Source organism: Haliaeetus leucocephalus, unplaced genomic scaffold (genome assembly GCF_000737465.1).
Source record: "Haliaeetus leucocephalus isolate CR32 unplaced genomic scaffold, Haliaeetus_leucocephalus-4.0 Scaffold178, whole genome shotgun sequence".
In the NCBI taxonomy this organism is placed as follows: Eukaryota; Metazoa; Chordata; class Aves; order Accipitriformes; family Accipitridae; genus Haliaeetus; species Haliaeetus leucocephalus.
In genome coordinates, this window is record NW_010972614.1 from 1,259,812 (window position 1) to 1,275,055 (window position 15,244).

The 15,244-nt window shown below is 43.0% G+C and overlaps 1 protein-coding gene across 4 annotated transcripts in view; it reads left to right on the forward strand.

The window, feature by feature from the left end:
- The window catches only part of AFF1 (AF4/FMR2 family, member 1), a 115,077-nt gene that overhangs the window by 36,181 nt on the left and 63,652 nt on the right, over nucleotides 1–15,244 (forward strand). For all 4 annotated transcript variants that reach the window (XM_010564427.1, XM_010564431.1, XM_010564430.1 and 1 more), the window contains exons 2-3: nucleotides 11,729–11,849; nucleotides 12,387–13,298. In XM_010564427.1, coding sequence (XP_010562729.1) covers nucleotides 11,729–11,849; nucleotides 12,387–13,298 — 1,033 coding nt within the window. The remainder of the gene's footprint in view (nucleotides 1–11,728; nucleotides 11,850–12,386; nucleotides 13,299–15,244) is intronic.

A 15,244-nucleotide genomic window follows, 5' to 3' on the forward strand; every position in this document is an offset into this window, starting at 1 on the left:
AATTCTTGTGTTGTCATACTATGCTCTACTGAAATAAATATTGCTTTGTTTTGTGTTTGCTATTTTGGAATAATGAGCACATGTTAGAGCTTCTTTAAAAAAAAAGACGTCAACTCAGGAAGCACGCTTCTCGGGGTAGGAGAAGGGAAGGGAGAAGAATGGGAGGATATAAAGCCATCCACCAAGTATATGTGCCTCTGTAAACTAAACAAACCTATTTAGTGATGTCTTTTCCCTGCTTGTCTACTTACCTTCAGAATCTGCCTGTTTCTGGCTGTTTCTTAGGCAATGCAGATGAATTTCTAAGCAACATAGTATATGCAAAGAGTGGTGTGTTACTACAGTAAGTCTGTGCATAACAATTTCCAAGATGTTTACAGCCATCAGGTATGTCAGTGAAAAGTTCTGTTCTGCTCACGTGAAAGGCATTTTGTGGCCTTGAACCAACAATGTTTCCTAATTGGTTCAACTCAGCTGCCCTTAGCTTGATTCAGCCAGGCAGCTCATGTCTTTTGGTCATTTGGTGGACCTGCTGGGGCTCGGAAGATGAGATGTTGCTGATGCTTGCTTTGTCATGTAGAGGCACTCAGCATGGTGGTGTGAATGCAGATGCTCTAGGCTGTATTATGCAGCATGGCTGTTCTCATTGGAAAATGAGCTAACATGGAAGGCATTTGCCTCGGCACAGACGAACCGTCAGGAAGATAACATCCAAGGCTTGTCAGAATGGGCCCTAAGCTAATGCAAGATGACTCCAAGACAAACGCAGAAGAGAAAAGAATGATAGATGAAAACTCGAATGTGATCCTGTAGTCACTGTGGTGATGGATGGTGCTTAATGAAGGCTACCCTAGGCATCTTCCAAGAAGTCCTTTCTAAATAGCTTATGAAATTGCATGCTGAAGCAGGTTTTGGGGGAGGGGGGCGTGAAGTGCTTAGAAATGGTGTGAGTGTGGGACCGCTTAAAACAAGACAAGTAGAATCAAGTGGAATAAGAATATGAATTAGCTGCATGACCACTGTGGGAGGCAGCAAGAGGAACAGAATGGCTGGCCTTTGAAATCTGTTTTTCCTGTGCTTTGACGGTAGATATTTTCTCTCTGAGCTAAACTTCCAAGCAGACCCAAAGTTTACATTCTGGTAGAAAGGCTACACCCCATATGTTTGTTGATAGTGCCAAGGCCTTGTATTTACTTCCAGCAGCCTTTGATCTAGGGAGACATGATGTAAGTACTTTTGAAGGGTAAATGTCTTTTCTGTTTGTGCGATCGTTTCCTCAGGCCTTTTTGCAGACAGGTCTTGGGGTGGTCATGGGTGACTCGGAGTCCTCTCCCAGTTAGAGCAGGATCTGCTCAGCAGGGAATGCCATTTCTCCAAACAGACCAATTCTCAGACAAAGCCAGGATGTAACACTCTGTCAGAGGGATCTGGGTGTGCATTTCTCAAACTACCAGCTGAGCTTAACCAGATTATTCTTGGGTCTGAGAGCATGCTGTGGGAGAGCCTCTGGAGGCACTTGGGTCTATGTGAAAATGTTTGCTCAGCTGTGCAACAGAGGAGTGTAACTGTGTTTGTGGCAGATTGAGGTCTCCAATTTTGATACAGAGTGAAGTTTGGAATAACTCATTTCTCACTGTCGCCTCTGCAGAGTAATCCCAGTCATTTGGGCATGTGTATATCTGCATCCTGACCAGGCTAACTTTTTGATCCTTGCTGATGAAGTGAGAAGAGACATGGATGGGCTCCTCTTGCCTGCAAAAGCTGCTCCCATGTAAGCTCAGTCTTGTCACAGCTGGGTCACCACAACCAAGACTGCTTGGTGTACAACTGTGAGGGGGCTCTTGGAGCCTGGGGGGTAGTCCTGCACTCAGGTCCCATTCTAGGCTGCATATCTAAAGCTGCTCCATCAGTGCTGCAGCCAAGGCACCAGCAGCTTTGTCTGAATCTTTCTGTGCATACTGAATTACTGAAATAGTACTTGAATTGCAGATCTTTACTCACCTACCCAAAAAGACATATGTGCCTTCAGGGCTGAAAGGCAGTCAGACCACTTTGGCTTGGGGAAATCCTGAGATGTGTGCCTGATGAATTAGGCTGCTGTGTACAGAACGCCTTGTCTCTAAGAGGTGAAGTGGTCAGGATTTTTCATTGCAGGTACCTGGTGATTTAAATTTTTCACATTTCCTCCTTTGCCTGCCACATCCAGATCAAAGAAAGCCTTAAATTCATCATTGTTCCAACGCCTTGTCTGGTCTCCTTGTAATTACACTTAACACATCCACACCTTCTTAGAAGCCCTTCTAGTATATTTGCATTTAGATGGAGAATAACAACTTTTGTGTTCCCCGTGTAACTCATAATTAACACCTTTTCTGACAGTGTCTGACAGCGCTTTTCTGACAGCACTGATTAACATCAGCATACGTGGGGTGAGGTTGAAAGCATGGGTTTCTTTGGAGACTTCATTTCTGCAGCATCATGAGTGGAGAGACTGCCTCTAGGTTTGTTCAGGTGCTTCAACTACAGCAACATAGTTAAGTGCTGTTATTGAAGACGACTAAGTGAAGATTGTATAAACTGAAGTAATTGTCACATTTTTCCAAATTTTGTAAGTTGCTGCTGTATGTGGCTGTTAAGTGAGGCTGGCCCTCAGCATGAGCTCCTGCTTTTTGTTGGGAACATCTTTCTGCTAACAGGCTCTGACTGTTTGCATGCTGTTTTCTGGCCTCTCAGGGATTCACCACTTTGGGAGGGGGTCGTTTTTTGTGTTATATGCTCATCGTGAGGCTTTCTTGCCTCTTACAATCAAAAGCTTTCTGCTCATAGGTTAAATGGTGTGTCTGTGGAGACCGAGGAACAGTTGACTCGGGTATGAGAGCTCCCGTCACTGTGGAGGGGAGGAAGAATAGGATGCCCTGCTGCTTAGGGGAGCACTGCAGCTTGGAGCGCTCCTATTGGAAGCATTTTCAGCTGGAGAGTGCTGCACCTTTTTTGAAAGTATCCAAGTATCCTGTCTAGTGCCATGTTGCTATAATGGCTTTCATTTGCAACTAAATAAAAGTTAGATTTTAAACATTTCAGTGCGTGAGGGAAAGTCCAAGTCATAAACCCTTCATTTTTTGCCTTTTTTGAGTAGGCAGGCAGAGAAGAGGTTGTTACTGTCAATTATTTGCATCTTTTAAAAAATCTTCGTTTTCCTCTTTTGAGCCTTCAGTGGTTTGTAGACCATAGGCTGAGAAATACTGCCTCAAATACCGGGGTGTGTTTTTAAGCGCATAGCCATTTGAGGATTTGGGGTTTTTAGGCTCAACTGCATGAAGGGTTTGTTGTGTTTGAAGAACGTCTGAGAGTTCCCAACTCCTGACAAAGTCACTGGGTGCTGCAGGGGCTCAGCTCTTCTCAGGAAATGTTCAGGATTATTCCTGGGAACTGCTTGACAAAGAAAGGCCTATTGATGCCAAAAGGAAGCAAAAACCTTTTAATGGCTGAGTAATGAATGTATTTTTAAACTTGGCATCAGCAATAGGAAACGAATAAGTAAGAATCTGAACCCAAAGATTACCGTGGAAGAGGCAGAGTGAGAAGATGCTTAATGTTACATAGGTAGAACTGATTTTTTTTCTGGCAAAAGACAACTTAGCTTATACTTAAGCAAACTGACAGTTCCCTGCTGCCTGTTACAACATCCCAGCCATTCTCCACTTCAATTTTTTGGTGTAACCTAGAGGGCTCTGTATTTAAAACATAGGAGGAGATGTATTCAGCATCATTTTTCCATATGGTTTGAAGGAAAGCTTGCAGCAGCACTGGATTTTCTTGGAACATTGTTTTTGTTAAAAAATATTTGCCAGGAGGCTTCTTAGAGTCATCGTGGAAGTACAGATGGGCTGTGAGGCCTTGATCTCCTGCTCAGTGGTCTAATGCTGCTGTTGTACAGTCAGTGAACAGGGCTGGATAGACTTGATAAGTTGAAGGAGCTAGAGGAAGCAAAAGCTTGAAAAACAAATTCCAACTCATATTTCTCCAGTGTGAAGATATGTATTTTTGGAAAGCATGTACCAAAGCTGGTTGATGGTGATGATGCAGAAAATAATTGACTAACTGTACCATCTGTTGTGCTTCTGCCATATGTTTTCCTCTTATAATTTCTTTCTGTTCAAACTGTGTATGTTCTGTGAAGTAGTGTTTGATGTGAAACAGAACTTAAAAATATCCATCAAGTCACAACTTGATGATGTTTCCATAAAGGAAAGGAAGCAAAAGTCGGGACGAGGCATTTTTAATGCTGTTTGGTATTAACTTTAACGTCGTCCTTTCATCTGCTTGTCTTACAGTGACAAGCTGCTGAGGTGAGAGCTGAGCACATCTGTGATGCTTGGTAACTTCCTGTGCCATGCGTTTATCCATGTTTCTTTTCAAGCTGATGGGCTGATGAATGAAACTGCATATTTAATCTCTGTAGATGTGATCCTGGCTGTATAAATTGGTGGCAATTCTTCTATGGAGACTTTCAGAGCAGCAGAGCCAGAGTGCTGCAGCAAGGCTGTTACAGTGCATCCATGTGATTTCTGTTAATCTTTTTGGGGGGTGATGTGTCTTGCCTTGAAATTAAACAAGAATATGTGTCTCAATCTTGAGAAATGTTGATCAGCAGCTTCTCATGATAAAAAAAGAGTCCATTTGAATGACAAAACAGCTTCGATAAATTTGTGATTTCCTGCAGTTGTACTAAAAGGAAATGTTCTGTCTTAATGTTTCGGAGGAAGAGGTTCTGTGCATTCAGAAGGAAGTGAGCACTGTTAGTGTGTTTGCTTTTTAGCCTTTCTCCACCCCCTTCCCTGCTGCTGGAATAATTAATTCATTTTGGGAGCCAGCAACAGATCTTATTACAATTAAAATAAGAGCAGATTTTTATTTTCATTTCATTTTCATTTGGACAACACACAGGGCAAGAGGAGAGGCAGAATTTCTTCCTGCACCAGTCTTTTTTTGAAAACTGTTGTCATGGGCTGGATTGTCACATATCGGCATTTGAAACTCTGTAGTAAGGATTGTCATGTTACTGAGAGTGGCTTCAGATCACATTGGTATTTGCATGGATTCTGTTACAGACCCAAGCCTAGATGTTGTGGGTCAGGGTGTATGCTTTGCTGAACTTTCTGAGCCAGATCTCTTTTTACTGGAGCCAGTGGACTGCCTTTTCCAGCATGGGCTGGTTTAAGCCTAGGAGTATTGTACCCTTTCAGTGTGTAGCAAAGCATGATTTGGGTTTCTTGGGGTGGGGCAGCCGGGGGGGATTTGTGCATGTGTTTGAAGATGATCAAGACTGAACTAATGTTTCAGAGCAGACATTCAGTCTCATCTGCCTGTTTGAACATTCGGGGTACTTGGGTTTTCCTGGTGACAGGTCACGTGTGGCCCAGCTGCAGAGAGTGCAGCACTATTTTTAACTCAAATTTTGAACTGTTTCCGCCCCTGAAGATGGATGGGGTGGGACTGTGGAGTTCCCCAGCTCCCAGGCTCCCATGTACTTGGCATGTTGGTGCTAAGCGTGGAGGTCCAGTTTCCCAAAGCACTTCCACAGATCAGTAATGAAGAGCTTGGGGGTGATTTTGGTTTTGAGGTTTTTTGAGTTCCCATTCTAGGAAAATCTAAATATCAAAGTTGCTAATCTGGAGAGGTTCCTGAAGAACAGGAGCTGGGGTTCATCCTGCAACTTTGGCAATAGTGAGGTTAGGGCTCTGGCCATGCATGCACAAGGGACAGCTTGCTGGAGCCTAGCAGGCGGCTTTGCTGCACGGGTTTCCTCTAATGGTGCCTGGCAGGCCGTGGAGACCTCCTCTCCTCTTGGCACAGGTCCATGCAGGCCCTTAGCTGACTGTGGTTCTCCGATGCTTTCTGCCTGCCTACCTAACACTAACTTCGGGGAAACTGTGTAATGTTATGAGTTACGGCATAGCCCAGGTTTTCAAAAGCTTTAAAGAGCATGTTGACAAATACCCTAAAAGGCCAGGTTAATGGTGGACAGAAACTGTCTCCACAGATGTTGGGACTAGGGTAACTACAGGCTTATATTTAAAAAGTAGACATTTCAGTAAGCAGCAGATGCTTCTGCTCTGAATTAGGAATTGCATCTCGTGCAATACAACTTACTTGTTTTTAAATAAGAGCTCCTCAGTATGAGATGAGGCAGCGTGCATGGAAACTTGACACCTACATGGTAAAAATCTACGTATTAAAATGAGTTTTAGCTGTTGTCTTCAGGTAGTTTAAGGGCTTGTCTGTAACTTAAGAGAAGCGAGGGCTGGTGCTCTCCACTGCATGACCAAGTAAGTAGCTACTTGGTGTTTATTCCCTTATTATCCTGCTGTTAAAATGATACCTCCATCTGTGCACTGAAGTTGGAGGAAAACTTGGAATGAAAATTGGTTTGATCCATTTCAGAAAGGGAGGCGGAGGGTGGATGGTGATCCTGAGCAGCAAAACAGAGGGGTATGACCCCTTGCCTGGCTGAACGGGAAGTCAGCTGTGCATGGCCAGCAGCCTGGGCCACTAGTCACCGTGACAGCACGAAGAGGTCTGCAGTAGGGACAACGCATGACTAACCTTGCTGAGCAATACGTGTGAGAGCACCCGTGTCAGCCGGGCTGCCCTGGAATAGGCACGTTCTTCTTTTAAACCTGCAGGAATTGCCATTATGGCAGAAAGGCGGTGTCCCTTCCCCTCCCCACTGCCCCTCCTCTCTCTTCACACACTCTTTAAAAAGAATTTATTGCTGGGAAGAGAGCTTGGGGTCAAGGAAGGTTCAGGGAGAGAAAAGGCCTTTGGAGGTATTTCAGCTGCCGTTTTTGCAGCAAGCGGCATGTAAGATGTTTTACGTTCAGTGTTGGGATACATATAGGAAAGATAGCTGTTTCTCATCGTAAATATTATTGTTGCAAGAGACACAAGTTACAGTTGTTTAGGGTTTTCCTTTTGTTCAAATATAATCAGAACCTCTGAGCAAAACAGCTTGATTGCTCTGAATTTGGATGCTTGCCAGCCTAGAAATAGAAGGATATCTGACGTAGCACAGTGTTTTAGTAGAAAACAATTTGCAGGGTCATAATATGTGGCTTGGGGTTTTTTTTGGTTGGTTGGTTTTAATTTTTTTTTTTCATTGCTGCTGTTAGTTTTTAAACTACTTGCAAGTTAAGGGCTTCTCTTGCTCTGAGTGGAAATCTAGTGAGACATTTATAGCAAGGCATAATGTAAAACAAGAACCCTGATTGGCCAGCGCTGACAGCAGATTTTATCCTGGGAGAACAAATAAAAATAGCCTATGACATTTTCTGCAGTTCTTCCAACATGTCAGACTGATGTTCTTCTGTGTGCCTCCTTTCCAGTAGATTTTTGCTTGGGCATGTATGTGCACATACAGGTTCTGTTTTGTCTTAATAATTAGGACTTGATGATATTGTTAAGAGAGTCTGTGGTAAAGAAGATGAAATATATGAGTAGTAATATTGTGCTAATGCTTTGGTTTATGATTAAGATTTATAAACTCAAACTTAATATTTGAGGGCTGTTTGTTTGGGGGGGTTGTAGGGTTTGGGTTTGTTTGTTTGTTTGTTTTTAATTTTTTGAAAGGTGCAGAAGCTGAACCTTGTGAGCTGATGTATAGTGTCCAAATGTGTGCCCAAGGTCACGCCTGTTTTGCATGACTAAAGAATGTGCTCTCATTGCCCAACACAAAGTCCGTTGAAACCAATAAGAAGTTTTTTGCCTATTTCAGTGGGCTTTGGCTAACCCTCCTGCTCTGCAAGTTGACACAACCAAACAAAACCTCTTGGCCAGAATTTCCATTTGTTTTACAGCAGAGTCTTACTGTGGAGTGATTCAGCTTCTCAGTGCTCCTCCAACCAGGAAGATACACACGTGGTTATGCTGATATTTGTGTATCATCACTAATACTTTTCAGTCTTGGTTTACTGCTGATAGTGGCATGCTGTTTTGTATTTTTCTGCAAGAATAGTAATCTGAGTAGTTTACAGCTCCTGCCCTTTTTACCCAGCAACCATAGAAAAAGACCTGTTAATACCAGGTAATGTTCTGTATAGGTTTTATCATACAAAGGGAGAACACAGGTGAACATGTGGATTCCTACTGACTTCCCACGTCAGCCTTCTGATATGTGGAAATGATAACCCAGCTTGTTAACTGGATCCATCTAAAGTATTGCATGTATTGTTTTTTGTTTTGGTTAAGAAAGTTGATCTACATTATCTCCTTGCTAATAAATCTTACGTGAAGAAGCTGATCAGGGGAGTAAATTTTAGATTACTGTTGAAAGCTGGACAAGCAGGGGGTAGTGAAGTCATAACAAGATATGACACTTGACTCTAGTAGCGTGTGGAGGCTGTTACTCAAGGTCCTCAGTGCTTTATAGGAGGGGCCACTACTACAATAGTGCACCTTGAAAGATCTCAAGTATTCAAATACTATTGCATGTGTCTTACTATATAATAATGCGGGCTATAAAGTGATGTGGTATGCTCTAGTAGTGATGTTAGAGTTTCTGAAAGGTAACTGATGTTGTTAGGGAGGTTGGGAATAGGTCTGTTCAAAGAGAAGTTACTCTTTTAGTCTTGACAGTGTTCCCCAAGAGACTTGTGTTCAGCCTTGTGGCTTTTATGTCTTTCTCTGTCCCTTCTGAAAGAAGCAAACAGTCTCTTACCTGGGAAGATAAAATGAGATTGGCTCATTTTAAAACAATCTATTTTAAAAACAGAAGGATTGGCTGTGGCTTTTGTCCTTATGTATTGTTTAGATGAACATTTTAAACTGCTTTCACTTCTTGGGCTTCAGCAGAGGGCTATGCCAGCTCAACAGCTTGTCTCCAGGAAGCCTGGATCTGAAGTGTGCCACAACAATCTGCAAATTGCAGTGGCAAAATCTGTTTTGGGGAAAGCTAGCACAATATCTGTGTGTGCTGTGTACTCCAGCCAACACCATGAGTAATTTAATAAGTACTAGGGAGAAAACAAACAAAAACAAATAAGTATATTTAATGTTGCAGTTGTATTAAAAAGTACTGTGTAGGTCCGAGTGCTTGCCATTCATGGTGTGGATCAAGACAGAAATAGTAACAGGGCGGGCTGAGATGTCGGCAGCGTTGTACAGACCAAAATGTGTACATGTATCAAAAGACACAAAGCGGGAGAAGGAGCTTTGCTTTCTTTTTCTTTAATGCAGTTGTCAAGCTTGTAAAAAGTAGATCCCCTTTGTGCCTTTTAATTTCCTGTATGTCCCTCTGTCTATCGAATGATGAAAACTGTGGCTGAAGAGCTGACAGGGAAAAACATGACTGGGAAAACAGCTGATGCTCAAGGAGGAGGAGTTAAACTAACTTAATAATGTACCTTCAGCATTGCACTGAATACTATCGTTAGGCTCAAAAACATGGTGGTAGCTTCAAAAGGAAAAAGTCAAGGTGGGTGGGGAGAGCTGGAGCTGAGCACCTAATTGCAGTAAGAGTCTTGATTAGTCTGAACACGTCAGAAGAGCTCCTTGCAAGAGAGTTGTATAATTTGTTAAGGGAAGATACTGACTGCAGGGCAAAGAGGCTGGGAAATGGCAAGAAGTGAGGACTGCCACCAAGGGCAGTGGTTTTCCTCCTTTGCCCTCCCCACTGTGTTAGCTTGAGCACTTGTGCAGCCATGGGGGAAATGAACTGGGGACCAGTGGGGGAAAAGTTGCTGATGGACCTGAGTTAAATTGTGCCCATCAAAAAAAAAAAAAAAAAAAAAAAAGTTCGTTCTACAGTTGGCATCGGTGTTCCTGACACTGAGCCGTAGTGTCACAGATTGGTGAAGAGAAGGTTTCAGAAGTCTCCTTCATGCTACAAGCCAGCGTCTTAGCTGTTAAAACCATCTTTTGTGGTTTTTTTCATGCTTGCTGTTAAAGGAATTTTTTTGAAGTTTATAGAAAGGATATTTACAGAATCATTTTTTACTTCCTGGAATGTTAGGAAAGTGGTGCTTCATTCAGTAAAAATTTTCCAGATAACTTGAACAGATATGTTTAAAAAATGCTGTCAACTTGAAATGCATTCACTTAAAAATCATTCGTACCCATACAATTTCAAGTAGTAGATGTAGCCAAGATTGCTTCCAGTTTGCCTTATAATTCCTCCTAATTTTTTGTCTTCTGCAGTTGGTATCTCCCATATCTGGCTGCACAAAGCTTTACTGGCACACACAGGGCAACTCACTGATGACAGATATGAAATTGCTCACATGCAAAATGACATCAGATGCACAGAAGGAATGCTTCTATTATATGTTGTTTGTAACAGAAGGATTGTGTATATTTACTGAATCGGTGATCTGTGATTTTTTTTTTTTTTTTTTTAAATTGTTTGCAGAAGTGGGGTACATAGAGCTTACTGGAAACTTCTGTTTTGCTATATTTGGAAACAGTTCAGCACTAACAAAGTTGGAAACTATTTTAAATGTGCACAGTCTAACCCCCTGAATATGTTTTTCTTAGTGGCACAAGTACGTCCTTGCTGCAGTTCCATATATGGAAATTTGCCATCAGACAGCATCGTTTTCCAGAGCTCACATTGAGTCAGGAAACCGCCTCTGCAGTAGTCAGACCTCTTGGTTAACTGTTACAGGAAAGCCAGTCCTCTATCTCTCCTTTAGGGATGATTAAACTTTCAGTAGATGATTATTAGTGTGATATTTGAGACAATGTCACTGGTGGGGAAGACAAGGCTCTTCCCTTCCAAACTGGAACACTTGAGAAGTTGAGTGTACCAAGACGAATATAGGAATTGCATGTATGCAGTAGACTGTGCAACAGAGTAGAAATAGGACAGAAATACCTGCATCCACATACTATGCCTGCATGCTTTTTCTTCCCAAATGTCCATAAATATTAGGGCAATAGATTCACTTATTTTGCAGTAGTATTTCACAGAGGAGGTGTAGTTTAAAGGATCTGGCTTTCCATGAAGTCATCCTGCTGTCCATGTGACACAGTTTTATTGCTGGTTTGATGTGGGGCTGGTTGAATTGAGTGTGTGCGTTTGTGGTTGAGGAGGAACAGGGGGATTCAACCTGGTGTTTTCCAAATTTCTGAGACCTTCTCTTTACATACATTTACACAATTGCTTTAAATGCAACTATGTGGTTTGCCAGGCAAGCAGCTTTCCAAATGTCCATTTGAAGTAGTGAGTAAGTTTTCAAGCCTGTTTATGAAGTAGGCAAAGTTCAATCTCTGAAAGTGGCAACACTTTGAAAATAGTGGATTCTTTTTTACTCTCAGGTGAAGAGTTGGGGCAGAAGTCTGGAGGAGAACAAGAATGGTAGTTTTCACATCAACCATTGCAACTGGATTTGCCACCTCATGCACTGATCACCCACGTTGACTTCCTTTCAGTTTGTGTTTCACAATTAAATGGATGGATAGTTTTTCCCTTCCCACCCTTCTTGATGTATGGTATCAGGAGTAGAAATCACTGAGAAGGATGTATGCTGTACCTTGTATGTTACGTTACTATGCGGTATGGCAAATACTTGACATAACTGATTAGTCAGCTATAACCACCTTGTGAATTTCAAAATTATTTTTATGCTGGACATATGCAGGTCTGAAAACCACAGTTTCTGCATAAAGTAGATACTTGTTAGTAACACTGGTGTAAAGTGTTAACCATCCTTTCTTTCGCTCTTTCCTAAAGCTTGTACAACGAGGACAGAAACTTGCTACGTATTCGAGAGAAAGAGAGGCGGAATCAGGAGGCTCTGCAGGAGAAAGACAAGTTCCCTGAGAATACTCCCCTCTTTGCAGAACCCTACAAGGTAATGGTAGCGGAGTGCGTGGTGGAGGGAGAGGAGGAAAGTGGGTTGGGGTGGAAGCAGAGAGCTGTGGCCTCTGCATACGCTATAGCAGACTTGAGCATGATACATGCAAACACAGCATCTTCCCATCTGCTTAACTTAAATTCATCAGAGTATGTGCTTAAAGCTCTGTAGATGGTGCAAGTGCAGTACAGACTTTGGGTTGCGCAGATTAATTTGGGGGCCTCCTGTAGTCTGGGAGTTTGAGGGAGAGTTGCCCAGAAGCAGCTTGGCTGCCTGTCTGCAGCTGTGGTTGAAACAAACTGGTCTGATGTTAGTGTTCCTGAAGACTTGGCTCAGAAGAACTAATACTGACTAGAGCAGTCCCACTTGCTTTCAGAAACTGCATGCAGGATCAAGATGAGTTTGCATAACTTCACTCACAGTGATGCATGGTGATTAAAATAAGATCCTGAAGAATGTCTGTTCTTGAGCTGGATCTCTTGGGATGAGGGGTCATGCTTTTTAAATTTCTACCTCTCTGTTCTTCTGTTGCAGACTAATAAAGAAGATGAGTTGTCAAGCCGAATTCAGAACATGCTGGGCAATTATGAGGAGGTCAAGGAGCTCATCAGCAACAAATCCCATCAGAATCTCATAGGGATTCCAAAAAGTGTTGCTCCTCTTATCCCACAAGGAAAGCCTGATCGCCCATACTTCCCGGAAAAGACCAGCCATACATTACCATCTTCATTCCACCGCACAACCTACCATCCACCCATGGGACCTACGGTTGTACCTCCTCCCCCTCCAAGCCACTCCATTCACTACCAAAAGGCACAATCAAGAACAGAACCAGCTTCAGGTTTGCACACCAAGAGTCACAGCTTATCCAATGGTCGGAGCCAAGGTCAAGAACACAGTCGTGGTGGTCAGCAGAGTCATGCATGTTTTCACCACAAGAGAAATGACAGGCGTGTGGTTGGTGAAGGTCATGCTGATGAACTGCAGGCCTCCCTTTTGGTGCTTTCTCCATTGCTGTCATCTTTTTCTTCTCCAGTGGCACCTCTGTCACCTCTACATTCCAGCCAGCATATCAATTCCAGGTCACAGAACAGCAGCAAAAGTCATGGGCAGACCTACAGTCAAACAAAATCATCTCAGGACCTAGTGACAGGATCACAGGAGAAGGAAAGTCGGGACAGCTCAGCCGTTAACCTGACCAGCACTGCTCAGCCTTCCTCTCAGACTTTTCCCCCACCTTTGCCATCAAAAACCAGTGCAATGCAGCAGAAACCAACTGCCTATGTCAGACCAATGGATGGCCAAGATCAGGCACCAGTTGAATCACCAGAGCTCAAACCTCTTCTGGAGGAATACCACAGAGAACCCTATGAAAAAATCTCAGATTTGAAGGCAAATGCCAAAGCCAAACTATCCAAATTGGAAATCCCTTCTGAGCCTATAGAGGTGAGTGCCATTGTTGGGGGGCTCTGTTACTGGCCGGGTAAGTTCAGCTGTGGTAGAACAGGTCATCGAGGGACAGAGACTACTGGAAGCAATGGTGACTGTGCATGTGTTACCATTATTAGAAGGTGCATTTTGAGGTTGGCTTTTGCTGACCTGGGTGAGATACCTGTTTGGTGAAAATGCAACACTTGCCGTGATTCTGTGGTTTTCTCAGTGAGCTGTAGCAGGTTTCATGGTTAGAGAGACTGCTTCTGTTGCTACGATTTTTGTTTTGCCTGTAAAGGATGTTGAAAAGGAGAAAGGGGAAATGATATACTGAGAAGGTCAAGTGGTGATGCACCTGCAGTTAGTACATGCAGAGTGTCAGTACTCAGTCTGAGTGCTGGTGGGTAGAAGCCCCAAATCCTCACTGACTATTGGGACAGCTGACTGTGTAGTGAGTTCTGTGGTCACCTGATAGGTTGAAGGGTTTGGGGCTTTGATAAGTGACTGTGAACACCACAGGGTTCTCCTAAATAAGTTTGTAAGATCTCACTGTAGACCCTCAGAAAAGTATTAATGTGAACAAAAAACATCCTGTAGATTTCTGCCAGATGGATTTAGCCTAGCTTTCTCAGGAAACACACCACTGTTCTGTCTCTGGCTTCATCAAATGCCTTTTGAGTAAGTTCTGAAGGTTAAGTAAATTTAGTGCAGAGGTGGAATTCTCAATGATAAGCAAGATCCTAAAAGTTCTGTAAAATTTTGCATTCAAGCAAAGAAGATACCCTCTTTCTTGTACCAACTATGAGCAGAACTCTGCTATGTATTTGTTCTTATTAGCAGAAGGCAGCCTGGGCAGCAAGCTTGTGCATACCTTCATTCTAGTCACTACACTTACCCTTTCTCTGCCAAGGACTGAGAGGGATGTTGCAAAAGACGTGGGATGTGAAGCTGCAGTTGTTGCAGTGAAGAGGTGGCAGTTGGGCCAAAGACCAAAATGTGTTGCATGTTAACCTTTGGTTATTCCTGCTCATCTGAGAACAGCTTCTTCCTGATACATATTATTTTCTTGAGAGCAAAACACTAGCTTCTTCATTTGTCCCCCATTTAAAAATGAATAATGTTTCAGGGCTTAGATTTCAGCCTGCAGTTAGAATCTGCAGTTTCAGTCTGCGATTAGACTTCTGTCTTCAGGTGCTCTTCCATCTTTCATTCTGCTCTTTTGGTCATTTTCATGGATTTGTCTTTTCCAGGTTGACACATGTCAGTTGGTTGCAGCAAGGTTGAGTGCAGGGGTATTGCAGATTAGCAGGTGCAACTCAGAACATAACGCTGTTGCTCTTGTTCTGCTTAACTGGCCCTCTTGCCAGAGGGACGAAAACTTCTGAGAATATGGATTTTTTTATATAGTTCTCCCTGCATCTTGAGTTGGTTAGAGATCATATGCAGTGTGTGGTAGAGACGGGCGCAGTTAAACTGGATTAGGTTAGTCTGCTCTAGTTTTCACTTGAGAGAAAAAGGAAAAGGCAGTGGTCAGAGTGGTTGGGAAGGCTTTTCCAAAGATTTCAGAAAGCATCTCTCACCTATGTTTGCACCCTGCTCTGAAGTCCGGTGGCCTCACAAGGAGCAGGTGCATTGTTTAGGACACTGTTAGGAAACTTTAGGGGAAGGGGAGGATGGCTGGAATTACAATTGCTTCTTAACCAGGCGGTTAAGAAGTGGGTCTTTCCTTTCTAATTATTTTGATACAGCAAGATTCCTTGTTGTATTCCATCTGTTTTTGCTGACCCCAAGACCACCTATCTGATTTGTCATGTGTGATTGAGGTAGAAGCCTTGGATTTCTCAGACATGTGCTGTAAGTTAAAGTGGCTTGAAGCTCACACTGGTAAAGCAGTGGGAGAGGAGGAGCAGTGTTGTTGTACGTGTGTTGTTCAGCAAATGCATGCTCTTTTTTGTTGTGCC